We start from the raw sequence: 22,597 nt of genomic DNA, 5'->3' as shown, positions 1-22,597 counted from the left end.
CTGCATTTTATAATAGCAAATTTGGTATTTTATAATAGCAAATTTTATAATAGCAAATTAGAACAGTAACCAAATTAGAACAGTAACCAAGTCCTTTCTGTTACTGTTCTAATTAAATTGCTTCTTACAAAAGCTTTAAGATATTAATAATAAATATGTATTCCTTTCCTGGTATTTAGTCCAGTTGTATTTACGAAATGGACATCAAAACTAAGCAATGGTTTCAGTGGTTTTGAAACTTTTTTTTAAAAGCAGCAGAATCCTTTCTTCAAAAGAATATTACTTGGAAATCCAATATGTAAAAAAAGATAACGATGAAACTGCTGTTTATGAAGACAGGTGGGGAACCTGGGACCCTGATGGCTTGGCAGCTGGCCTTGTAACCTTTAAGCTAGTGCTCCTCAAATCTGAATGTACATGTGAATTTTTTTGGCATCTTATTAAAATGAAGATTCTGAGGTGGTAGATACAGGGTATGCCTGAGATTTTGCATTTATAAAAACGTCCCAGGATGCTGCTAGTTTGAGGCCTATACTTTGAATAGTAAGGCTGCTCCTTGGAGCTTCTACAGACAGAGAAGCTTTGAAAAGCACAGCCTCAACTGAGTAAAAATAAAAAATGCAGTAGTCGTTTTAGGTGAGTCCTCTTACAGGCAAACTTGATATATTATAGTCTAACGTAGGAAAAAGATAAATTAGTGGTTAATAATTCCCTTTAGTGTTCTTTGGTTTATAAATAAGTTCTTCTCAAGACATGAATTTTTTTTCTATACAAAAGATTTTAGGAAATAGAAAAAAGATAACCTCAAGGTTATGATTTTGATTTCCCTGTAGAATGCTTCACATAGATCAACTCCAGCCCACTCTCTGTTTTTGTAAATAAAGTTTTATTTGAACAAAGACATGTTGATTTGTTTATGTATTGTCTATGTCTTAATTTCATTCTACATTAGCAGAGTCAAGTAATGATAGAGACCAACTGTCCCTCAAAGTCTAAAATACTTACCATCTTGCCCTTGACAAAAGTAGTTTGCCAACTCTTGGTATATGCTATATCTCTATACTTTCCAAAGTATTATTCTTTTATTGGATTTAAAATACCTAAAATCTTTGATGATTTCTGCATGTCTTTATTCAAAAACACCTTTATGTTATAAAATTTCAAAATCTGATTTTAATGTTTTATTTTCCTTTCAGCACTTCTAAACCATCTAGTGATCTCCTGGACCTCCAGCCAGACTTTTCCTCTGGAGGGGCAGCAGCAGCCGCAGCACCAGCACCACCACCACCTGCTGGAGGAGCCACTGCATGGGGAGGTGAGTGAAACCAGACAGCCTTGCCGTTTCTCTATTCATTTTATTTCATTGTTTTTACTTAGGCTATAATTGTTAATATTTACCTTTTGATTATCCAAAATGGTATTAGAAACTTGGAGGGAAAATGTTAAGAATGGCATTTATTGATTGAAATATATATTGAGAGAGAGAGACAGAGAAAGTGCCTGTAATACAGTGAGAATGTTCAACTAGTCATATAGTTTTTATTTTAACAGTTGGAATAAGGAAGTTTTGTGGGGTTTTTTTTTGTTCTTTATTACTACTCTAAAATTTTGATTAATTTTAGTAATTGTTCTCTAGAGACTCAGGCCTTAGAGGATTGAGTAGTCCCCTTAATTTATGGTTACTCAAAGGTAGCATATCTAATTTGGTTTGGTCAGGTGTAGCCTCCTTGCTGGATTCTTTTAGGCCTGAATTGATTTTATTCACATTGTATTTGACTTCATACAGTTGAAATCTTTTTACAGATTCTTATTTGTACCAGAAAAATCCATACTTAAACTGATTGACCGAGAGGAATCACATCTAAGCACTTGATTCCCACTTTATTTATGGATCTCAGGAAAAAAAATCAGCCTTTTATAAATATTTGATTTAAAACATTTAATATTGATATAAAAATTAAAGTAATTGCTTCATAATGCTCAAAGTTGCAAAGAGTTGGTTTTAAATACCATGCCCTCCTGCACCAAACTATCAGAATAAAATTTTCAAAAAGTTTAAGACATGCCTTGTACAACTATAGGAGCAACAGAAATAAAAGACTTAATAACTCACTAATGAGGAAACCAGTAAGATGATAAAGCTGTCTCAAAGAACATTTTGAGGAACTGAGTATTTATAGGTATTTTAAAAGGAATGTTAGAATAAGATGGCTAGGTTAGATAGAAAGCTGTTAATGTCCTATAGGGTAATAAAAATCATAGCCTTGAGGTTATCTTTTCTCCCATACAGAGATTATTTGCATCGCTAGCAGACAAGATCTGTAACAACATAACATTGCAGAATCAGAGCCTTTAGTGCACAATAATAACTAAGTCAAATGAAGTTATATTTCTCTAAATAATTAGATATCCTTTGGTGGTCTTGTTAAACAGTGTGTCAGTATAACATCAAAAGTCCTATCTGTAATCTCTTGATCTCATTTCCAAGTTATTTTGGTAACAAAAATAAGAGAAAGATAATCAGTTCTGAAATAATGTTGCTAACTATAAATAAGAACATTTAAAATGTTGGCATGTTTCCATTTTAAATATGTAAACCTTATCCTATATTGAAATGTTCAACTCCTAAGGCTACAGCTATCAATTTTTAAAATAAAATTGTTCTCTCAGCTTTATTTAACTTTATTAAATTTCGATTGGTAACGGAAAATATTGCTGAAGAGATTTTATAAGGGCATTCTTTTTTACTCATGTTTTTATTCTGAGCTTCATCATTGATTATTTTAATTTGCTAATAATTTATTTTCATTACCATATTGTCTTTGTTAGAACTTTAATGAATAAACAGTGAAACTGTAAACTAGTCCCTTTTCCATATTCCCTGGCATGAAACTGAAGATAAATTTTATCTTTTTTAAAAAAATTTTGGCACTAAAAGAAGAATGCCAAATAAATAAAAGGAAAAAATAAAAGGTGAAATTTTGTTGAATTGCAATATAACATTTTTATTCATTTTCATCTCTAAATACTTTTTGCTAAGACACATAATATCATAAGGAATTGATTGTAATAACCAATTTCATTAGAATACATTTTAGCCTTTAAAGTTAGAAATATGTAACTATTGATGATTGAAACATTAAAATATCATTGGACATAAAAAGAGAAAGCAGAGCAGTATGGTTTTAGCCAGGACTGTACTATATGGACAGTGTAGATCATGCATTGCTCAAAGGCAGGGCAAGGGGGCTGAAATCCAGCCGGAACTCTATAGCCACGCTGTGAGCCTTTCTCATTATCCTTGAGAAAGAGATGCTTTACTTTTTCTAATCTGTCTCACTACAGGGAGTACCTTTTTTTTTCTTCTTTTTAAGATATTATAGCTTTTATTTTAGAATATAGCTTTTATTTTATTTTCAAATTTTCGCCATAAGACAGTAAAACGAACTCACTGGTTTACCAAAGACAATTGGATTTAAAAAAAATGAGTACAGTGGCTCATGCATGTAGCTTCTGAGGAGGCTGAGATGAGAATCTCACTTAAGCCCAGTAGTTAAGAGTCCAATCCAGCCTGAGCAACATAGTGAGATCCTTTCTCAAAAAAAAAAGAAAAAAAAATCACAAAAGGGCAGTTGGATCCAAATTATATTTCTGACAAAATGGGGCTTGTTCATATGGCTAAACATCAGTTGTCCCAATAGGTAAGCTAATGGGCCAAAATTTGGGGTAAATCAGTTTCCATAGTAGTTTGATTTTAAAAGCATATTTTTATGCTTTTTTCAGTCATTTTAAATGACTATAAGGTTAAAGTTTTTTTGATAAACACATAAGATTAATTTTAAAATAAAAACTAAGATAGTTCTCAAGTTACAATGAAAGCTAATATTGATTGAGTGCTCCTTCTGTGACAAGTACTATGCTGGTCATCACTACATTTACACAAGAAAGGTACTATCTTTAACCTGTTTAAAATGATAAATATGTGAAAACCATGTAAACTTTCTTATTTCTTTCTTTTTTAACTTTAGGTTCTGGGATACATGTGCAGAATGTTTGTTACATAGGTATACATGTGCCATGGTGGTTTGCTGCACCTATCAACCAGTTATCTAGGTTTTAAGCCCCGCATGCATTAGATATTTGTCCTAATGCTGTCCCTCTCCTTGCCCCAGGGAGTACATTTTTATAATTAGTACAAAGGTACCTTATAGGGCCTGATGTTCATCTTTTGATGATTAGACAGCACTTTTGCCTCAACAAAACATCTACAACTGCAACATTTCATAGCAATAGAAAAGTCAGCTTTGGGGGGAAATGCTAATAAAGAAATTCTCTAATTTCTAAGCAAAATAGTAAAAATTATAAGACTTTTAGAAATTGAAATAAACTTCTATAATTTGCCCGGTGGATACCCAGTCATGGTTGAAGGCGATGCTAAATTGTAACAGATATGTGTTTGTTCATTGGACTAAGCAAAAAAATAAAATTGTTTTGTCAATCTTGTTTGATAAGATCAAGCCACTTCTATTATTGAAGCATATTTGAATTCTGTATAACTAGGCAGTAAATTATAAACTGTAAAACTCTGTAAGCCTAATTGGATGGTCTCATTTCCAAGGACCGTAGCCACTCAAATGTCTCTAAATTTTTCTTGGGGATTATAGGTACTAACACACATTTTTATTTCAGGGGACATATTGTAATGATAACATTTTTTTCCTGTTGGTGTAAAGCAACCAAATTTTAGCAACTTTATTTTAGTAAATTTAATTTAAATTGTGCATGTAAGATTTGGCATTTCTACAGGCTGGTGATGAACGCAATCGGCTGAAAGAATACAGAGGATTTTTTAAATCCTCATCTTTGGCTCCCTAATAGAGAGAGTGATTTTTATTTTCTTCATAGTAAATTCATGTTGCAGAAGCACAAATAAGTGTGTGTTGTGTGTCTGTATATTTTAGACCTGGGAAAACAGTTTCTTTTTATACATGCTTAAAGTGAAATTTCTACTTTTTTTGAGAAATATGGGATTACTGCCAGAATTTATTAGAATTAAAATTATTTACCAACATGTATTTGAAAGCTAATCAATATTATGTGATCATATGACTCTGATATCTTCATGTGTAAGGTTAGCTACAGCACAAGTAGTTTTGTGACCCATTTGCTTGTTAATAAAACCTGGAGTACATGTCTATAGGTGAAACTTGGTCTAGAGGATCTCTAGGTCCCTTCTAGCTTGAAAGTTCCATGATAATAGGTAGTACATTTATTTTTTAATTACAAATGGTGTAGAAGACACATAAAGCTAAGGTTTTTTTAGTTAGTGCCTTATCTGGCTTGGACATTGGTATGGTTGCATGTTTCAACTTTAGCTTTTATTTATTCATATGCTGCCATGTAATGGACATCGGTAGACCTTTTGGGAGAGGGTGAGTAAAGCTTTGTTTTTAAACTTCCATTTTGACAGACTTCTGTGTGTAACAACTGTCCTTATTTTGATCATTTGGAGTCTGGTATATCTTTTGTCCTTTGCTTTTCTTCTCTCCGTTTGCTCTCTGTCTCTGGTGAAATATAGATTCTTTGGCTGCACTTTCCTCTGTTCCCTCTGAAGCACAGATTTCAGATCCATTTGCACCAGAACCTACCCTTCCTACTACAACTGCTGAAATTGCAACTGCCTCAGCTTCTGCCTCCACTACTACAACTGTTACTGCTGTCACTGCTGAAGTGGATCTCTTTGGAGGTTAGTTAGTCTTGCTGCTACTTTCATTTTCCTTTCAGGATTGCTAAAATTACTTGGGAGTTAAGGTCTTTAAAATTTTTTCCATTATGTAACAGCATGTCAGAGTGTTTAAGTACTTTTTCAATGTTGATTCATGTATATTTTATCTTCACTAAATTCATCAACTTTCTCTTCACTTAATTTTAGTAATTTTATAGCAGAGATTGCAATGCATCAGGCCCATTTGATTTTCAGGTTTTTTAACATTAGAATTCATGTTGCTGCCTTCAGAACTCCTGCCTTTATGTTCCTGCTCTCCAGTGTCTGTATAAAAGTGGTACCAGAGCTCTCTGTCACCTTTAGGTTTATTTAGGTTTTTTGGCCAGATTAGAACTAGCCCAGAAAATATTTGGGGAATGTAGGAGGAGCAACACTGGCCTAAGTTATTTCTTAATATTTAGGGCAAAAAATAATCTAAGAGTAATTCAGGTTGGGAGGCCTCCAAAGAGAGTTTAGGGATGTGTCTGTTTTTACAGCTTTAAGTTTGTTCTGTCCAAATAAAAACTTGGATCATCTTTGGTTTTGGAACTCTGAGAAAACATCTGAAGCAGCACTTGAAAGGCTGATTGAAAACAGATTTAAGTCAGTCTTTGAAATGATTGTCTAAAAATATGCTTTCCATGGAAATGTAAATTCTGACCCACTAAAACATCTTGGACTCTGCCCGTATAATATACCTGGACCTGATGAGCCATGTAAAGCCTGTTCATTCATATATGTATCCCCATCTGTGTGGTACCAATGTCCACACCTAAAGAAGTTCTCATATCAAACACATACGTCAAGTGATGTTATAGTCATTATAGTTTTGTGTATCTTCATTACCATATAGCATCTTTCCCAGGACATTTTGAGAATATGGTAAAGAAATTGGAGGAAGAAAATGGTGAAAGCAAGAGAGATTTGGCAGGCTTTGGTGTAATCAATATATACCCCTGGAAACATACATTTAACACACTGTCACCTACGACTCTGCTACATGCCATGCTCCAGTCTCTAAGGTTGGCCAACGTCATCCAAGACAAGGAGCACTCTGCTAGACACAGCATTGTTGCCACTGCTACAAAAAAGACATTTCCTGCTGCCTTGCTGTCCATTCCTATGGAACAGGAGAAACCTGTGTGTAAAAGAGTAGGAGAGAAAGGATTGCAGACCCTTGAATAAAGAGTCACCCATGGTCTGGCGCAGTGGCTCACATCTGTAATACTAGTACTTTGGGAGGCCAAGATGGGAGAATTGCTTGAGCTCAGGAGTTTGAGACCAGCTTGGGCAATACAGTGAGACCCTGTCTCTACAAAATAATTAAAAGCTAGCCAGTTGTGGTGGCAAGCACCTGTAGTCCAAGCTACTTGGGAGACTGAGGCAGGAGGATTGCTTGAGCCCAGGAGGTGGAGGTTACAGTGAGCCTGATCATGCCACTGCATTTTATCCTGGGTGACAGAGCAAGGCCCTGTCTCAAAAATAAAATTAAATTAAAACGAGTCACCCACTATAGAGGGTTAGGTTTTCATTTATGCCCCTGTATCCTTTGAAACAAAAAATTTAAATTTTAGCTTACATTTGTAAAATCAACTTCCTCTTCCTTCCACAAATCTAAATCAGGTGGTAAATAGAGTTTGTCAAAGTTGTTTAGGCCTGACTAAAGGTAAGCCTCTTGACCTCCTTTGGCCTCAGTTCTCCCATCTATACAATTGGAAACTTGGTCTAGAAGATCTCTAAGGTCCTTCTAGCTTGAAAGTTCCATAATAATAATAGGTAATACACTTAATAAATGTTTTAATGTATAATCTATCTTTCCCCCACCCTCTGTTATTGATGTAGTTATGGGTAGTTTCTCATAGGCTTGTGTTAACAGAAAAAAAGTAAGGAAAATATGGACAGGATGTATAATAATTTTGTGCTGAAACATTTCTACACCTTAGCTGTTTAGATTTTTTGTTTTCAGTCCACTTATAAGGAGTTGATTACCTCAAAGAAATCAATCAACTCTATCTTACTTCCTGCACAGCCCTCTAGAATAATAAACACTAAGATATTTATTTGAAATATTCTTTGTGCCATTATGCTGTTTTTGTTTGTCATTTATTTCTGTTTTGACTATATTCATCAAGTAGAAAAATCTGTACGTTTAGAAAATTTTCATGATGGCATTCTTTGTAGCTTTAAGTATAAGCTTAAAGGATGAGTACTGCAGAGAATCATGTAACTTAATGTCAAAGAATGAGACTGTTCTTGTGATTTTGTCAATATCCTTTCCAGTCATCTGGCTGAGAAATGAGTATACAATGACAATTACATCTGAAAATCACATCATAATTATTTTATTGATCTGTATAGTTCTATAAATTGTCTCCTGGCTTCTGATAGCTATAAAATTTGCATCCTTTATGTTCAGGAGTCTGTATATGTCATTATCTGTTTTGTGATTTTCAGTGATTTTCTGTAATTTCTTTCATGCCTTCATTGGTTTTTAAGAAATTATTCAGAGATTTAATTTTTAATAAAAACCTAAGCTAAAATCTCTTTGGCCATTTCGTGTGGCCATTTTTTTAATATTTTGTCTCTCTACAATGGGCAGAAAACCAGTTATGTTTTGTTTAACACAGCATAACTTTACAACTTTAAAACATGCCTTTTTGAGGTCCTATGTAATATGTACAGCAACTAAGTAGATTTCTTTAGAAATAAAGCTTAATGGATTTTAATTTCAGAAGGATGGCTATTTAATTTCATCCCTATCAAATATTAAAACTTAATGTATTTTAGTACTATATTTAAATTACAAATTTTAAAAATAATAAATTTTTGTGATTTTCAACAGAAGTATTCTGATTGACACACAAGTAATGTTTTAGTCCTTTCAATGTAGGTAGTTTATGTAAGTCATTAAAAAATTTTTGTCAGATACATTTATTAAATGCTTCATTTTTTAAAGTGAACTTTTAAGAAATGAGATCTTTTTATGATCATGCAGAGCAGGATTGCAAGGCGGTGTTATGCCTTTAAAATTTAGTAAAATTTATAAATATTGACAAAAATAAAAGACAAAATCCTTAAAAATAACCTATTTTTATATTGATGCAAATTTTACTGACAATAGAACATTGATTTGAACAACACAGGGTTTTTCTAAATACTAGAATGCTAAATTGATGCTAATTCCTCGGCACACCAACAAGGATACCCTTTCAATCAAATGTGTCAATTTGTGAGTAAACCTTCATGAGGTTAGTAGTCTGCAAACATTAAACCAAGTGGCTGGAAAACCAAAGAACTTACCTCACAAGCCTGATCACATTGGGTACATGTTGGTCAAAAAACTAAGTTAACCAACCTTCCTTAAAACCAATAATTAAACACTTTCAACTAGATTTCATGTAAGAGCCTTATAACCTGGGACCTTTGGGGACAAAGAGGAACCAGAATGTGACATTTGGGCTGTTGAGAACAATTGGAACCTTTGTGCTGAATGTGTGATTTAAGATGGCTTATGTGGCCAAAGTAGATGGGGAGAATAGGTCAGGCTGGGGGAAACAACAGCTCTTAGATTTGAGAGAGGTAGTCATATGATAAAAAGTTTGAGAGGAAAATTCTGTCTTAGACTGCTAGAAGGGGAAAAAAGACTAGTCTGCAGCAGTCAGCTCAGTTTATGGGTTAAGGCCTAGACTGAGTCCATAATTGAAGAACAGCAGGAGCATGCATTTCTAGGAAATAGAGCTGGTTGAAAAACTGACAGAATGTAGAAATTAACTGCAAATGGGTAACATGAAAAGGAGAACTGAACTGGAAATAGCTTTAGTTTGCAATACTGGAAAGATAATGCTGCTATTTATAATGAAAAAAACTAGATATTTTAAAAAGTTTTGTTTATTTTTTAACAAATTCAAATTTTATCTCTCACAGTTCTGGTGGCTGACTGAGCTCAGCTGGGCAGTTCTCACTCAAGGTCTCTTTTGTGGCTGCAGTCAGACAGTGATTGGGCCTGGTACCATCTGGACACTCATTCATGTCTCCTTCGGGGCTAGGAAGATTCAAACAGCTGGGGGTGGGAGCAGCTGCAGCTCCTACCTTTAAGAAAATTTCTGACAGGTGTAGATGAGTTAAGTTGATAATATTTAGTTTCCCGTAACAAGAGAAGCATTAAAAGGAGATATCTTGCTGACAAAGGGATTTTTTGAAACCCTCTTCTAAGGATGTAGCTATAACAATATGGGCTTTATCTCCTTACACATAAGTGATAACCTAAAGGGGTCAGCCCATAAATATCTATTTGATCCCTGGAACTAATGTAACTGATGTTTATTCAATAATAAAGAGGGGAGTAATATAATAGAATGAGACATATTTCATAAAAAATGCAGTACAGTGGCTAAACACATAAAGCTCAGACAGCTCTGAGCCAAATCCTAACTCTGCCATTTTCTTGCTGTGTAACTTTAGTCAAGTCATCAGACCTTTTTATAAAAATAATTTTTAATTGAAAAAGTATATATATATATATATATATATATATATCTCATGTACAACATGATGTTTTGAAGTATGTATACATTGTGGAATGGCTAAGTTGAGCTAATCAACATATATGCATTACCTCACTTATTGTTTGTGATGAGAACACACACACTTTAAGCTTTGGTTGTGTTATCTACAGAATGGAGACAGTAGAACCTAAATCACAAGACTGTTACAGATAAATTTAATAATGGCAATATATATGACTGCTATGTGTTTCTACTCTTTGCAATATTGTTGGCCTCAGTTCCAAATTTTTTAGGAACGAAAAAAAAGAAAACAACTGACCTGACTCATGGCAAAATATTTACAGCCCTCCCAACATCTTTTCATACTTCTCTTATATTCTTCTGCCCTGCTTGTAGAGGGTGTGTTGCTCTAAGTCCTCAAGTATAGTATCCTTAACATGGCATTTAGAAAGTAGGCCTACTCTATCCCTTGATGTATTCTTCATTCTTTGGTTTTATTTATTTGGCCTCTCAGCTGACCTGACACTCAAAACATATATTCCTGGCCGGGCATAGTGCTGTAGGCCTGTAATCCCAGTACCTGAGGAGGCTGAGGCCAGAGGATCACTTGAGACCAGTAGTTCAAAGCTATAGTGAGCTATGATATTGCCACTGCACTCCAGCCTGGGCAACAGAGTAAGACTCTGTCTCTAATAGTGAATAAATTGAACATATATTTCCTCAGTATAACCAAGAGGAACAATCAGATCAGATTAATCCATAAGATATGAATAACTGATGTCCTGTTGTCCCTTCTAGGGATATTTTTGATTTGGTAAAGGGCCTTTTAACCCAAGTAAGTATCTAGTTTAATGTTTGTTATTCCGCGTAAAACTAGAACTCCACATTACCAAAGAGTGTTTCATACTCAGTTTGGGACATGCCAGGTCAAACTGAGAAACAAGTATCTTGACAGTAGCACGTCCTAGAGCCTAATATACTAAGTAAATCACCAAGGAAGAGCATGTACTGTGTAGCACTTCCCAAGTATATATGACAAGTTATTTTCATGACTGAAGGAACAGTGTTCCAGGAAACATGAGTAGATATTGCAGAAGACAGTATTTGGGGATGGGAAGTCTAGCAGGTAAGTGACAGGTTCTAGGTGGGTGCTGGTCTCCACTCTCCAGGGTTTTCTTCTCCTAAGCCTGTCATGCTTATCATGGCTTGATTCCTTCTGTACTTTTGAAACTATAGCATCTCTATGCAAGCTCAAAGACTTCTTACCTTAACTAACATTGTTTGTTGGTAGAAACACACTGGGAGGCATTTGTACACATCAGCCATTTGTAAAATGGGCATTTATAAACTGTGGCTGCTCATATGTTAATGATATTCTATAAATAATAATACAATTTTAGTCTTAAAATGTGAAACTATAGTTTTAATCTGTTGAAAATAGATTATTTTCCAAATAACTAGAAAAATATAATTGCATTATGGTATCATACCCTATTTTTATCTCTTTATGTCTTTAAAATAAGTTATTGGTTATGTTTGAAAATGCTTTTCAAGGATAGTGAAGACTTAACACTTAGGAATGCTTAGTAAACCTTTCATGTTAACACTGTAATTTTGCCTGTACTAGATTATAAAAAATCTTAAAACTAGAATTATTTACATTGCCATTGTATATTTAATTTTATTGGCATTAAAGAAGATATTATGTTTGCTAGAAGCTATGAGACAGGGACATTTTAATAACACAGTGAGTCAGTGTTACCTGGACATGAAAGTTTAATGTCTTAAATTACATAATAAAAATATTTTTTGTTTTAATTTTTACATCCATTAATTTCTAATGATACATAAAACATGCTTCTCAGAGCCCTTATACAATGAGAATCTCATTACCTTTTGGATCCTATTAGGCCTCAGCAGTATCAACACTATATCACTTGCATGTTAACTAACATGAAGGTGTGCAAAGAATAATTGTTTTGTGACCACCAACAGTGCATGGGCCATAAAAATGCATTTTTAAAAATTCATGTTGTATAAGGGAGCCTTCTTCACAATTTAACTTGGTTCTTTTACTATATTTTCTTCTCTTTTTATTCTTTTAATTTCTACTGTTTTAAAAACCGCACCCAAGATGCCTTTGCAGCTTCTCCTGGGGAGGCCCCTGCAGCATCCGAAGGGGCCGCCGCACCAGCTACCCCAACCCCTGTAGCAGCAGCACTTGATGCATGTTCAGGAAATGGTGGGTTTAAAGTCATTAGCCAGTCTGTTATTTTTCTGTCCTAATGTAAAACCCCCGTAGTTAGAAGAGGCCATATGTTTTTCTAATTTTACTTTCTTCTGAGTATAAAGTATCATTCATCATAACTGAATAAATAATGCCAGCATTTAAAACATTAAGACAATGAAGTACATACTTATCAAAATTGACAATTTCTTAAGATTGACAATTTTTATCAGTACAAGTATGCTGTCTTAATGTTTTTTTTCTAATGCTATATTGTACTCTTTTGTAACACTGAGTTCAAATATATTGGCATGTTTTAATGAATTTTCAAAGCTACCAGATTGACCAAATTAAGTGAAGATTTGAAGGATAGCAATCTCTGATCCTAGACTTAGGTTAATCTTAGGCACTTTGCAAAGTGCTTTAGTTTGCTAACTTGTGGTACCTACTAAGTTTTCCTTTTTCTTTAGAAAAACATCCTAATCACTAATCCCTGCCAGTAGGATAGTAGTTAAATCCAAGGAGCCTCACACCTAGCTAGTGTGTAAATATCTGTGTAAGGTATCTCTTGCCATAGTTATGATGCTGTCTCTTGTCTCTTTCCTTACTGATACTGTGTGTGTCTCCACTTTCCTTTCCAAAAGACCCCTTTGCCCCGTCTGAAGGTAGTGCAGAGGCTGCACCTGAGCTGGACCTCTTTGCAATGAAGCCACCTGAGACCAGTGTTCCTGTAGTTACCCCTACAGCTAGCACAGCCCCTCCGGTTCCCGCAACTGCTCCTTCTCCTGCTCCTGCCGTTGCAGCTGCTGCTGCTGCTGCCACTACCGCTGCCACCGCCGCTGCCACCACCACTACCACCACCTCTGCTGCCACCGCCACCAGTGCTCCTCCTGCTCTAGATATCTTTGGTGGTAATTTTTTGTTATTGTTGTCAACCTCTTTCCGTCTAGTGGATTGAATTCTGGTCCTTGAGATGTACTGCATGAAGACTGTCTAATTAAATGGTTCTCTAGAAACCATTTGCTGCTTAATTCAGAGTTCTTCAAAGTGCTAATTCAGGACTGGGAAGTGATGCTGTGTCAGGCTTATTGTTCAAGTTGAGTAAAGGCATGTGTGTTCTTGGTCTTAGATTTATTTGAGTCCGCTCCTGAAGTTGCTGCAGCGCCTAAGCCAGATACTGCTCCTAGCATAGACCTGTTTGGTACAGGTAAAACCAAAGCAACCCTTTTTTTTCACTTTAGTTTCTTAGATGTTTTCCTGATTAAACTCTTTGTACTCACCTGTGATAATGCATTTGTTAGATTTTTGACTTTGATTTCAGCTTTCTACTACTTACCTCTGCTTGGTTTTGGTTTGTTTCACTTTTGGAAGATGCTTTCTCCTCTCCACCGCAAGGGGCCTCTCCTGTGCCTGAGAGTTCTCTCACTGCTGACCTCTTATCCGGTGAGTTCTTTGCCAAGGTCAGGACTTCAGAGATGTCTCGTGGGAGTAATGCATGGAGAGAAGGATATAACATGTGGGTTTTTCTTTAGTTCTTTTAAATTTAAAATGTACTTGAAAAGAAAAACTCACTCTTGGGACCATCATCAACCGTTGAGGGTTAATATTTCAAATTTAAGGCTCATGAAAATTTTTTTCACACTGAAACCTCTGACCTCAAGGAGTCAATTTTATTTTGTTCTGGAGAGCGTGTATTTTAAAATCCGTTTGCTTTTCCTTAACTGTTAAGATTGTCTACAGTCTTTCTGCCTGGAGTGAACCATGAAATCCCAAGATAGCATTTGTCAAGGCTCATAGTTTTCTTTTCCCTTGAGTGACATGCACTTTTTCCTGTCTGTGCTTCACTGCAGTGGATGCATTTGCAGCACCATCTCCTGCAACCACTGCCTCGCCAGCAAAGGTGGATTCTTCAGGTGTCATAGACCTTTTTGGGGGTGCGTATTTCTCCTCCATCAACACTTAAAGGAATCTTTTTTTCTTCAGAATAATTTTTAGATCTATTTTATTATATTTCATCATTTTTTCTTTAGGCTATATAAAATTCTGTCTCTTAAAAGTAAACTTAAGTTTTTAAGATCATTTTCATTTCTTCATCATCATCATCTTCATCCTCATCATTTCATCATAACTTTCAGTGCATGACCTAACAAAACAGATAATGTTTCACTTGGTGTTTTCAACTTTTTGTTCTTCATCCTAATGTAGAATTACCTGACTGGAAATTCCTTCAACTGTTCTTCCTTGGTGATCCTGATCTGTTGGCTAAATCAACATCTCTAAGTTCTTAAAAGCCAAATAAACATGACCTATTAATAGATAATTTAGAAATGAAAACAAGCCAGTTAAAACTGAAAGCATAAGTCTAGATGTTGTACATTATTCTGTAGGTTTATTTATAATGTTTTGCTATCCTTACAAAGAGTTAGAAGGACTGGAAAATGTGTTGCTGATTTAAATATATTTCCCTCTTCCTGTATGTGTTATCTGAGGGCAGGAAGATGTACTGAATTAGCTCTTGAGCTTAAATACTATCCTTAGAAAGCTTAACCCACATTGAGTACCTCCTGTACATTGAAGCATCGTGGACATTCCATGATGGGTACATGAGGAATACAAAGATGTTGCAGTGTCTGACATTTAGGGGCTCAAGACTTGTGTCAAATAAACACTAAACCTTGACATGTAGGTACAAATCATATTGCTGCTCCTTGAATTAAGTTTATTAATTTTTTAAACATTTAATAGAATTCTAAATGGAAAAATTCTGTTTTATTACCTTTAGGTAAAAAGTTTAAAACCTTGCTTCCGTTTTGACAGATGACAAGGTTTAGTCCAAAAATTTTATTCTTAGAAAAAAAAAAGAATTCCCTTAATCTTACAAAGAGGTATTACTTGTTAATATTTTAGAACTCTTTTTGAGAGAATAAACCGGTCAGAGCATAATTCAATTCATGTGATCATTTCACACACCCACAAAAGACAAGCTCACTGTACACTGTCATGTCTCTGCATTTCTCTACATAATACTTAAATTACTTACTGTACTTACTTTTTACACTTTCTTACTTTTCCGCTGCACAATGGATAACGGATAGATGCATTTGGAAGTAGTGCTTCTGAACCCCAACCTGCATCTCAGGCTGCTTCTAGTTCATCAGCATCGGCAGACCTACTAGCTGGTAATTAAATTAAAATGGTATTTTGTAGAAGTTAAATTTGGATATATTTTTATAAGTAACAATGATAAAAATTACATAAATTGCAGGGTGCATATTTTCTTTTTTTTTTTTTTTTTTTTTTTTTTTTTTTTTTTTTTTTTTTTTTTTTTTTTTTTTTTTTTTTTTTTTTTTTTGCATTGCAAAGAACACTAGTTTCATTTAGTTTATAACTTAGATGTCCACTGGGTGAGACGAATGTCTTTGTTCTTTTTTTTTTTTTTTTTTTTTTTTAAGGTTTTAAAATAATTTCAACTTTTATTTTAGATTTCAGGGGTACATGTGCAGGTTTGTTACATGGGCATATTACATGATGCTGAGGTTTGGGATACAAATTATCCCATCACCCAGGTAGTAAGCCTAGTACCCAATTCCAAAACTGAAAATTAAAGAAAAAATAAAGACTGTAAAAAACAAAACAGAATATCTAAGGACTGTGGGACAACTACAAAAGCTATAACATATGCATGATGGGAATACCAGAGGAGAAGAAGGGGAGAAAGGAACAGAAGAAATATTTGAAGCAATAATGACTAAGAATTTCCCCCCAGTTAATGTCAGATGCCAAACTACAGATCCAGGAAGCTCAGAGAACACCAGGCAGGATAGATACCAAAAAGATCCTACACTTGGGCATATCATATTTAAACCTCAGAAAATCAATGATAAAGAAAAATATCTTGAAGCCAGAGGTGAAGAACAACTGCTGTAGTTTGAATATCCCCACCAAAGCTCATTTGAAATTTTTTTTTTTTTTTTTAATTTCTGAAGTATTTATTGATCATTCTTGGGTGTTTCTCGGAGAGGGGGATATGGCAGGGTCATAGGATAATAGTGGAGAGAAGGTCAGGAGATAAACACATGAACAAAGGTCTCTGGTTTTCCTAGGCAGAGGACCCTGCGGCCTTCTGCAGTGTTTGTGCCCCTGAGTACTTGAGATTAGGGAGTGGTGACGACTCTTAAAGAGCATGCTGCCTTCAAGCATCTGTTTAACAAAGCACATCTTGCACCACCCTTAATCCATTTAACCCTGAGTTGACACAGCACATGTTTCAGAGAGCAGGGGGCTGGGGGAAAGGCCATAGATCAACAGCATCCCAAGGCAGAAGAATTTCTCCTAGTCAGAACAAAATGGAGTCTCCTATGCCCACCCCTTTCTACACAGACACAGCAACAATCTGATCTCTCCTTCCTTTCCCCACACTTCCTCCCCTTCTCTTCAACAAAACCGCCATCGTCCTCATGGCCCGCTCCCGATGGTCGCTGTCTCTTCGGAGCTGTTGGGTACACCTCCCAGACAGGGCAGCCGGGCAGAGGCGCTCCTCGCCTCCCAGACAGGGCGGCTGGGCAGAGGCGCCCCTCGCTTCCCAGACGGGGCCGCCTGGGCAGAGGCGCTCCTCTCCTCCCAGACGGGGCGGCCGGGCAGAGGCGCTCCTCACTTCCCCGACGGGGCCGCCCGGGCAGAGGCGCTCCTCGCTTCCCAGATGGGGCCGCCCGGGCAGAGGCGCTCCTCAGTTCCTCCCAGACCGGGTGGCAGCCGGGCAGAGGCGCTCCTCACCTCCCAGACGGGGCGGCCGGGCAGAGGCGCTCCTCACTTCCCAGAGGGGGCGGCCGGGCAGAGGCGCTCCTCACTTCCCAGACGGGGCGGCCGGGCAGAGACGCTCCTCACTTCCTCCCAGATGGGGTGGCGGCCAGGCAGAGGCGCTCCTCACCTCCCAGACAGGGCGGCCGGGCAGAGGCGCTCCTCACTTCCCAGACTGGGCGGCCGGGCAGAGGCGCTCCTCACCTCCTAGACGGGGCGACCAGGCAGAGGCGCTCCTCACTTCCCAGACGGTGTGGCGGCCGGGCAGAGGTGCTCCTCCCTTCCCAGATGGGGCAGCCAGGCAGAGGCGCTCCTCACTTCCTCCCAGACGGGGTGGCGGCCAGGCAGAGGCGCTCCTCACTTCCCAGAGGGGGCGGCCGGGCAGAGGTGCTCCTCACTTCCTCCCAGACGGGGCGGCAGCCGGGCAGAGGCACTCCTCACCTCCCAGACGGGGCGGCCGGGCAGAGGTGCTCCTCATCTCCCAGACGGGGCGGCCGGGCAGAGGTGCTCCTCATCTCCCAGACGGGGCAGCCGGGCAGAGGTGCTCCTCACTTCCTCCCAGACGGGGTGACGGCCGGGCAGAGGCACTCCTCACCTCCCAGACGGGGCGGCCGGGCAGAGGCGCTCCTCACCTCCCAGACGGAGTGGTCAGGCAGAGGCGCTCCTCACTTCCCATATGGGGTGGCGGCCGGGCAGAGGCGCTCCTCACTTCCCAGATGGGGCAGCCGGGCAGAGGTGCTCCTCACTTCCTCCCAGACGGGGTGGCAGCCGGGCAGAGGCGCTCCTCACCTCCCAGACGGGGTGGCCGGGCAGAGGCGCTCCTCCCTTCCCAGATGGAGTGGCCAGGCAGAGGCGCTCCTCACCTCCCAGAGTGGGCGGCCGGGCAGAGGTGCTCCTCACTTCCTCCCAGACGGGGTGGCGGCCAGGCAGAGGCGCTCCCCACCTCCCAGACGGGGCGGCCGGGCAGAGGCGCTCCTCACTTCCCAGACTGGGCGGCCGGGCAGAGGCGCTCCTCACTTCCCAGAGTGGGCGGCCGGGCAGAGGCGCTCCTCACTTCCCAGACGGGGCGGCCGGGCAGAGGCGCTCCTCACCTCCCAGACGGGGCGGCCGGGCAGAGGCACTCCTCACCTCCCAGAGTGGGCGGCCGGGCAGAGGCGCTCCTCACTTCCCAGAGTGGGCGGCCGGGCAGAGGCGCTCCTCACTTCCCAGAGTGGGCGGCCGGGCAGAGGCGCTCCTCACTTCCCATAGGGGGTGGCAGCCGGGCAGAGGCGCTCCTCACTTCCCAGATGGGGCAGCTGGGCAGAGGTGCTCCTCACTTCCTCCCAGACGGGGTGGCGGCCAGGCAGAGGCGCTCCTCACCTCCCAGACGGGGCGGCCGGGCAGAGGCACTCCTCACCTCCCAGACGGGACGGCTGGGCAGAGGCGCTCCTCACCTCCCAGAAGGGGCGGCTGGGCAGAGGCGCTCCTCACTTCCCATATGGGGTGGCAGCCGGGCAGAGGCGCTCCTCACTTCCCAGACGGGGTGGCGGCCAGGCAGAGGCGCTCCTCACTTCCCAGATAGGGCAACAGGGCAGAGGCGCTCCTCACTTCCTCCCAGACGGGGCGGCCGGGCAGAGGTGCTCCTCATCTCCCAGACGGGGCAGCCGGGCAGAGGCGCTCCTCACTTCCTCCCAGACGGGGTGGCAGCCGGGCAGAGGCGCTCCTCACATCCCAGACGATGGGCGGCCGGGCAGAGGCGCTCCTCACTTCCCAGATAGGGCGGCCGGGCAGAGGGGCTCCTCACATCCCAGACGATGGGCGGCCAGGCAGAGACGCTCCTCACTTCCTAGACGGGGTGGCGGTGGGGCAGAGGCTGTAATCTTAGCACTTTAAGAGGCCAAGGCAGGAGGCTGGTAGGTGGAGGTTGCAGAGAGCCGAGATCACACCACTGCACTCCAGCCTGAGCACCATTGAGCATTGAGTTAGCGAGACTCCGTCTGCAATCCCAGCACCTCGGGAGGCCGAGGCAGGCAGATCACTCGAGGCCAGGAGCTGGAGACCAGCCCGGTCAACACGGCGAAACCCCGTCTCCACCAAAAATACAAAAACCATTCAGGCGTGGCGGCACGCGCCTGCAATCCCAGGCACTCGGCAGGCCGAGGCAGGAGAGTCACAGGAGCCCGAGGCAGGGAGGTTGCAGCAAGCCGAGATCCCGGCAGTACAGTCCAGCTTCGGCAACAGAGGGAGACCGAAAAAAGAAGGAGAGGGAGACCGAAAAGAGGGAGAGGGAGAGGGAGAGGGAGAGGGAGAGGGAGAGGGAGAGGGAGAGGGAGAGGGAGAGGGAGAGGGAGAGGGAGAGGGAGAGGGAGAGGGAGAGGGAGAGGGAGAGGGAGAGGGAGAGGGAGAGGGAGAGGGAGAGGGAGAGGGAGAGGGAGAGGGAGAGGGAGAGGGAGAGGGAGAGGGAGAGGGAGAGGGAGAGGGAGAGGGAGAGGGAGAGGGAGAGGGAGAGGGAGAGGGAGAGCCATATTTTCTTTTTCTTTCAAGACATGAAATTGAGGGAGGGGACAAGTATTGAAAAACTGTTGGGTACTATGCTTATTACTTGGGTGACAGGATCAATCATACCCCAAACTTCAGCATCTCATAGTACACCCATGTAACAAATCTGTACTTGCCCCCACAAATCTAAAACAAAATTGAAATTATTTTTAAAAAATGATATTAAAAGACATGAAATTGAAAATTCAGTCATTGTATGATAGAAGTTTGATTATTTCTCAGAGTCTTAAAGTTGCAGCTGTATACAAGCCACCTTTGTGGCTTCTTGGATGCTCCAAATCTGCCTTATTTTCAGCCAACATGTTTCCTTTAGATTATTTAAAAGGTAATGTGCTTATGTAACAATTTTTGTCTTGTAATGTCTATGCCCATCTTTTTTTAAAGGAATTTGTGGGGAAATGTACCATGATGTTGGAAAACAGATTTCGTAATATATGAATCACTCCAGGAGAAACTGTTACAGACTCCTACCATTGGGTCAAAACTGCTATTACATAGACCACTGTTTTTTTTGTTTGTTTGTTTTTGTTTTTTAACAAGCTGATCATCTTTCTGTGTGAAAACTCATGGGGTGATCTCAGTTCAACAGGGTCATAGTGTGAAATAGATTGGTACAGTTTGCCTTGGATTACTGCTTGTGGCCCAAGTAGTATATATAGAATAAAAGGAAACAGTTCAAGGACTCAAAAATAGTAAAAGCCAAGTATTGGTCTTCCTTGGGATCAAGACAAAGTGTGTGCTTAGTGATAGCCTTGACCTAGAAATTATTATTTTCATAAGCAAAGCATTATGAAAGACCAGTTGCAAGACCACAGTAGTAAGTTTAAGTTCAGATTATTAGTCAAACTCACAAGACATTGTTGGCTTACCTTACTCTGATTTTACTTAGATGGGTACATAACAGGAAGCACAACAGTAGTATCACAGAGGACTCAGTCACTCAGATGCAGCTTCTGAGGCCCCTCCACAGTCACCACAAGGGATGAATTTTGGTCCTAAGGTTGACAAGGGGCTGACGAGAGCATGGGTCACATCACCACTGGGAAGCTGCCATCATCTTAAATACCGTGCTAGTGCTAGCCATGTAGACCTTGATAGAGCATGTGAATGGTTCCTTTTTTTAGTGTGGATATAGCCCATAAAATTACAAGTTATACGATAAACAATCCTGGCACCAGGTACAGCAAGCTAAGGAACATTTATTCTTGGATTAGTAGTGAGTAATGGCAGATGCTAAAGGACCCTCATCAGCCTTCAGAGTTGTAGGAAGTTTGAGTTGAGGTCAAATCTTTCCTCAGGAAGCTAAAGCAGGTAGTCGTAGCCCAGCTGTTAACCTTTCCTTCCATCAGTAATTCAGACTGGCTATTTAAGAGTCTTTCCCAGGGGTGATAGTTCTCTAGTGTCTTTCCCATCCTTTCCAGACTACCTTGATCAAACATAACAGTCTTGCATGCTGAAACCACTCATACCAGTGACTACCACTAGGTATTTTCCTCAACACTGAAGAACCAGGGCCCTACCATGATATTGCTGAGAACTTTGGAAGTTGCAGAGATGATAAGAGGCAGTACACTTAACACAAACCATAGCTGGTTACTTGGGGAAATAAACTGCTAGTTTGCCTGGCTTTTATCCAGGCCTAGATATTCTTATATCAGCTTCCAATTGGCTACAGAAACTTTCAAACTCTTACTAAACCAATAAACTTCATACACATTTTGGGGGTTCAGCAATAAGATTTTAACATGCCACAGAAATAGCATAGTTTTAATGGCTATTTGGGGGATCATGACCTTGTTAACTTTAAAATGAGATTAGTGATTACAAACATTTTGCTTTGAAGTTATAATTAAGATTAAAACGGCCCATAAAATCGAATGTTCTGGCCTTTCACAGAAGCCTGTGAATTCTTTCTTTCTCTCCTGGGTATCCCATCCCCTGCCACAGATCTCAAATGGGAATTTGAAGCCTACCAGACAGGAGCCTGGCAGAGCGGTCAGCCACTGTTGACCACCTCCAGTGCTGCACAGCCACATTGTCTACTCCAGGATCCTCCTCCATTGTGGCCTCTCTATGTCCTCCAAGGCTAGAACCTGAGATACTGTGTTTCTCAAAGAGCCCAGGACACTAGAAACTGGAGCTGAAAGGCCAGTCAAAGCCTGTGGGAAAAGGGAGTGTTCCCATCCAATTCCAAGTTAGAGGTCAGTAACAGAGCCAAGAGATTTGACCCTGGGGGATGCAATAAGAATCTAAAAACACATCTAGAACAAGCCTGAAGGGGTTTGTCACTTGCTGCCAGGTGTAACTGCACATACCTGTGCCACAGCTGCACAGCTTGGTATATGGACAGGTCCAGCAGGGGAAGTCTACAAAAAAAGTATGTTAGTTCACTTTACAAAAAATAAAATTATTCAATTGTGTTGTCTATTCTGAAATCTTATTAAAGTGGGGTAGAAAAGAGGAGAAAATCATCAATGAAAGTACCCAATGTCATCTACATAGGTCTCATTTACTGTACACTTTCCATTTCTTCTACTGCATCTTCTTGTGACTCTTTCAGTGATAGGCAAAGTTATATATTGTGTACACTTTCTTATTTCTCTCTTTTCTATTTAAATAAATTAATATTCAATGTAAATCAGTAAAGATGAGTTTAATGTCTCACTTGCTTTCAAAACAATTCTTGTAATTTAATGTATGCATATGTCAGTGCCTGATTTATTTGGCACAGTGTGAACTATTATTTCACCTTATATCCTGATATAA

The 22,597-nt window shown here is 39.9% G+C and overlaps 1 protein-coding gene across 10 annotated transcripts in view; it reads left to right on the top strand.

Annotated features, from left to right (window-relative positions):
* The window catches only part of SNAP91 (synaptosome associated protein 91), a 162,787-nt gene that overhangs the window by 102,330 nt on the left and 37,860 nt on the right, over positions 1-22,597 (top strand). For 7 of the 10 annotated variants that reach the window (XM_054557032.2, NM_001135486.1, XM_054557035.2 and 4 more), the window contains 9 exon segments: positions 1,197-1,315; positions 5,418-5,432; positions 5,579-5,746; positions 12,404-12,511; positions 13,141-13,407; positions 13,626-13,703; positions 13,868-13,939; positions 14,347-14,430; positions 15,592-15,675. In XM_054557032.2, the coding sequence (XP_054413007.2) occupies positions 1,197-1,315; positions 5,418-5,432; positions 5,579-5,746; positions 12,404-12,511; positions 13,141-13,407; positions 13,626-13,703; positions 13,868-13,939; positions 14,347-14,430; positions 15,592-15,675 (995 nt within the window). 10 annotated transcript variants of the gene reach the window in all.

This window comes from Pongo abelii, chromosome 5 (genome assembly GCF_028885655.2).
Source record: "Pongo abelii isolate AG06213 chromosome 5, NHGRI_mPonAbe1-v2.0_pri, whole genome shotgun sequence".
Taxonomy (NCBI): Eukaryota; Metazoa; Chordata; class Mammalia; order Primates; family Hominidae; genus Pongo; species Pongo abelii.
Note: the sequence above shows the minus strand (reverse complement) of the source record. Positions and strands in the feature narration are given on the sequence as shown.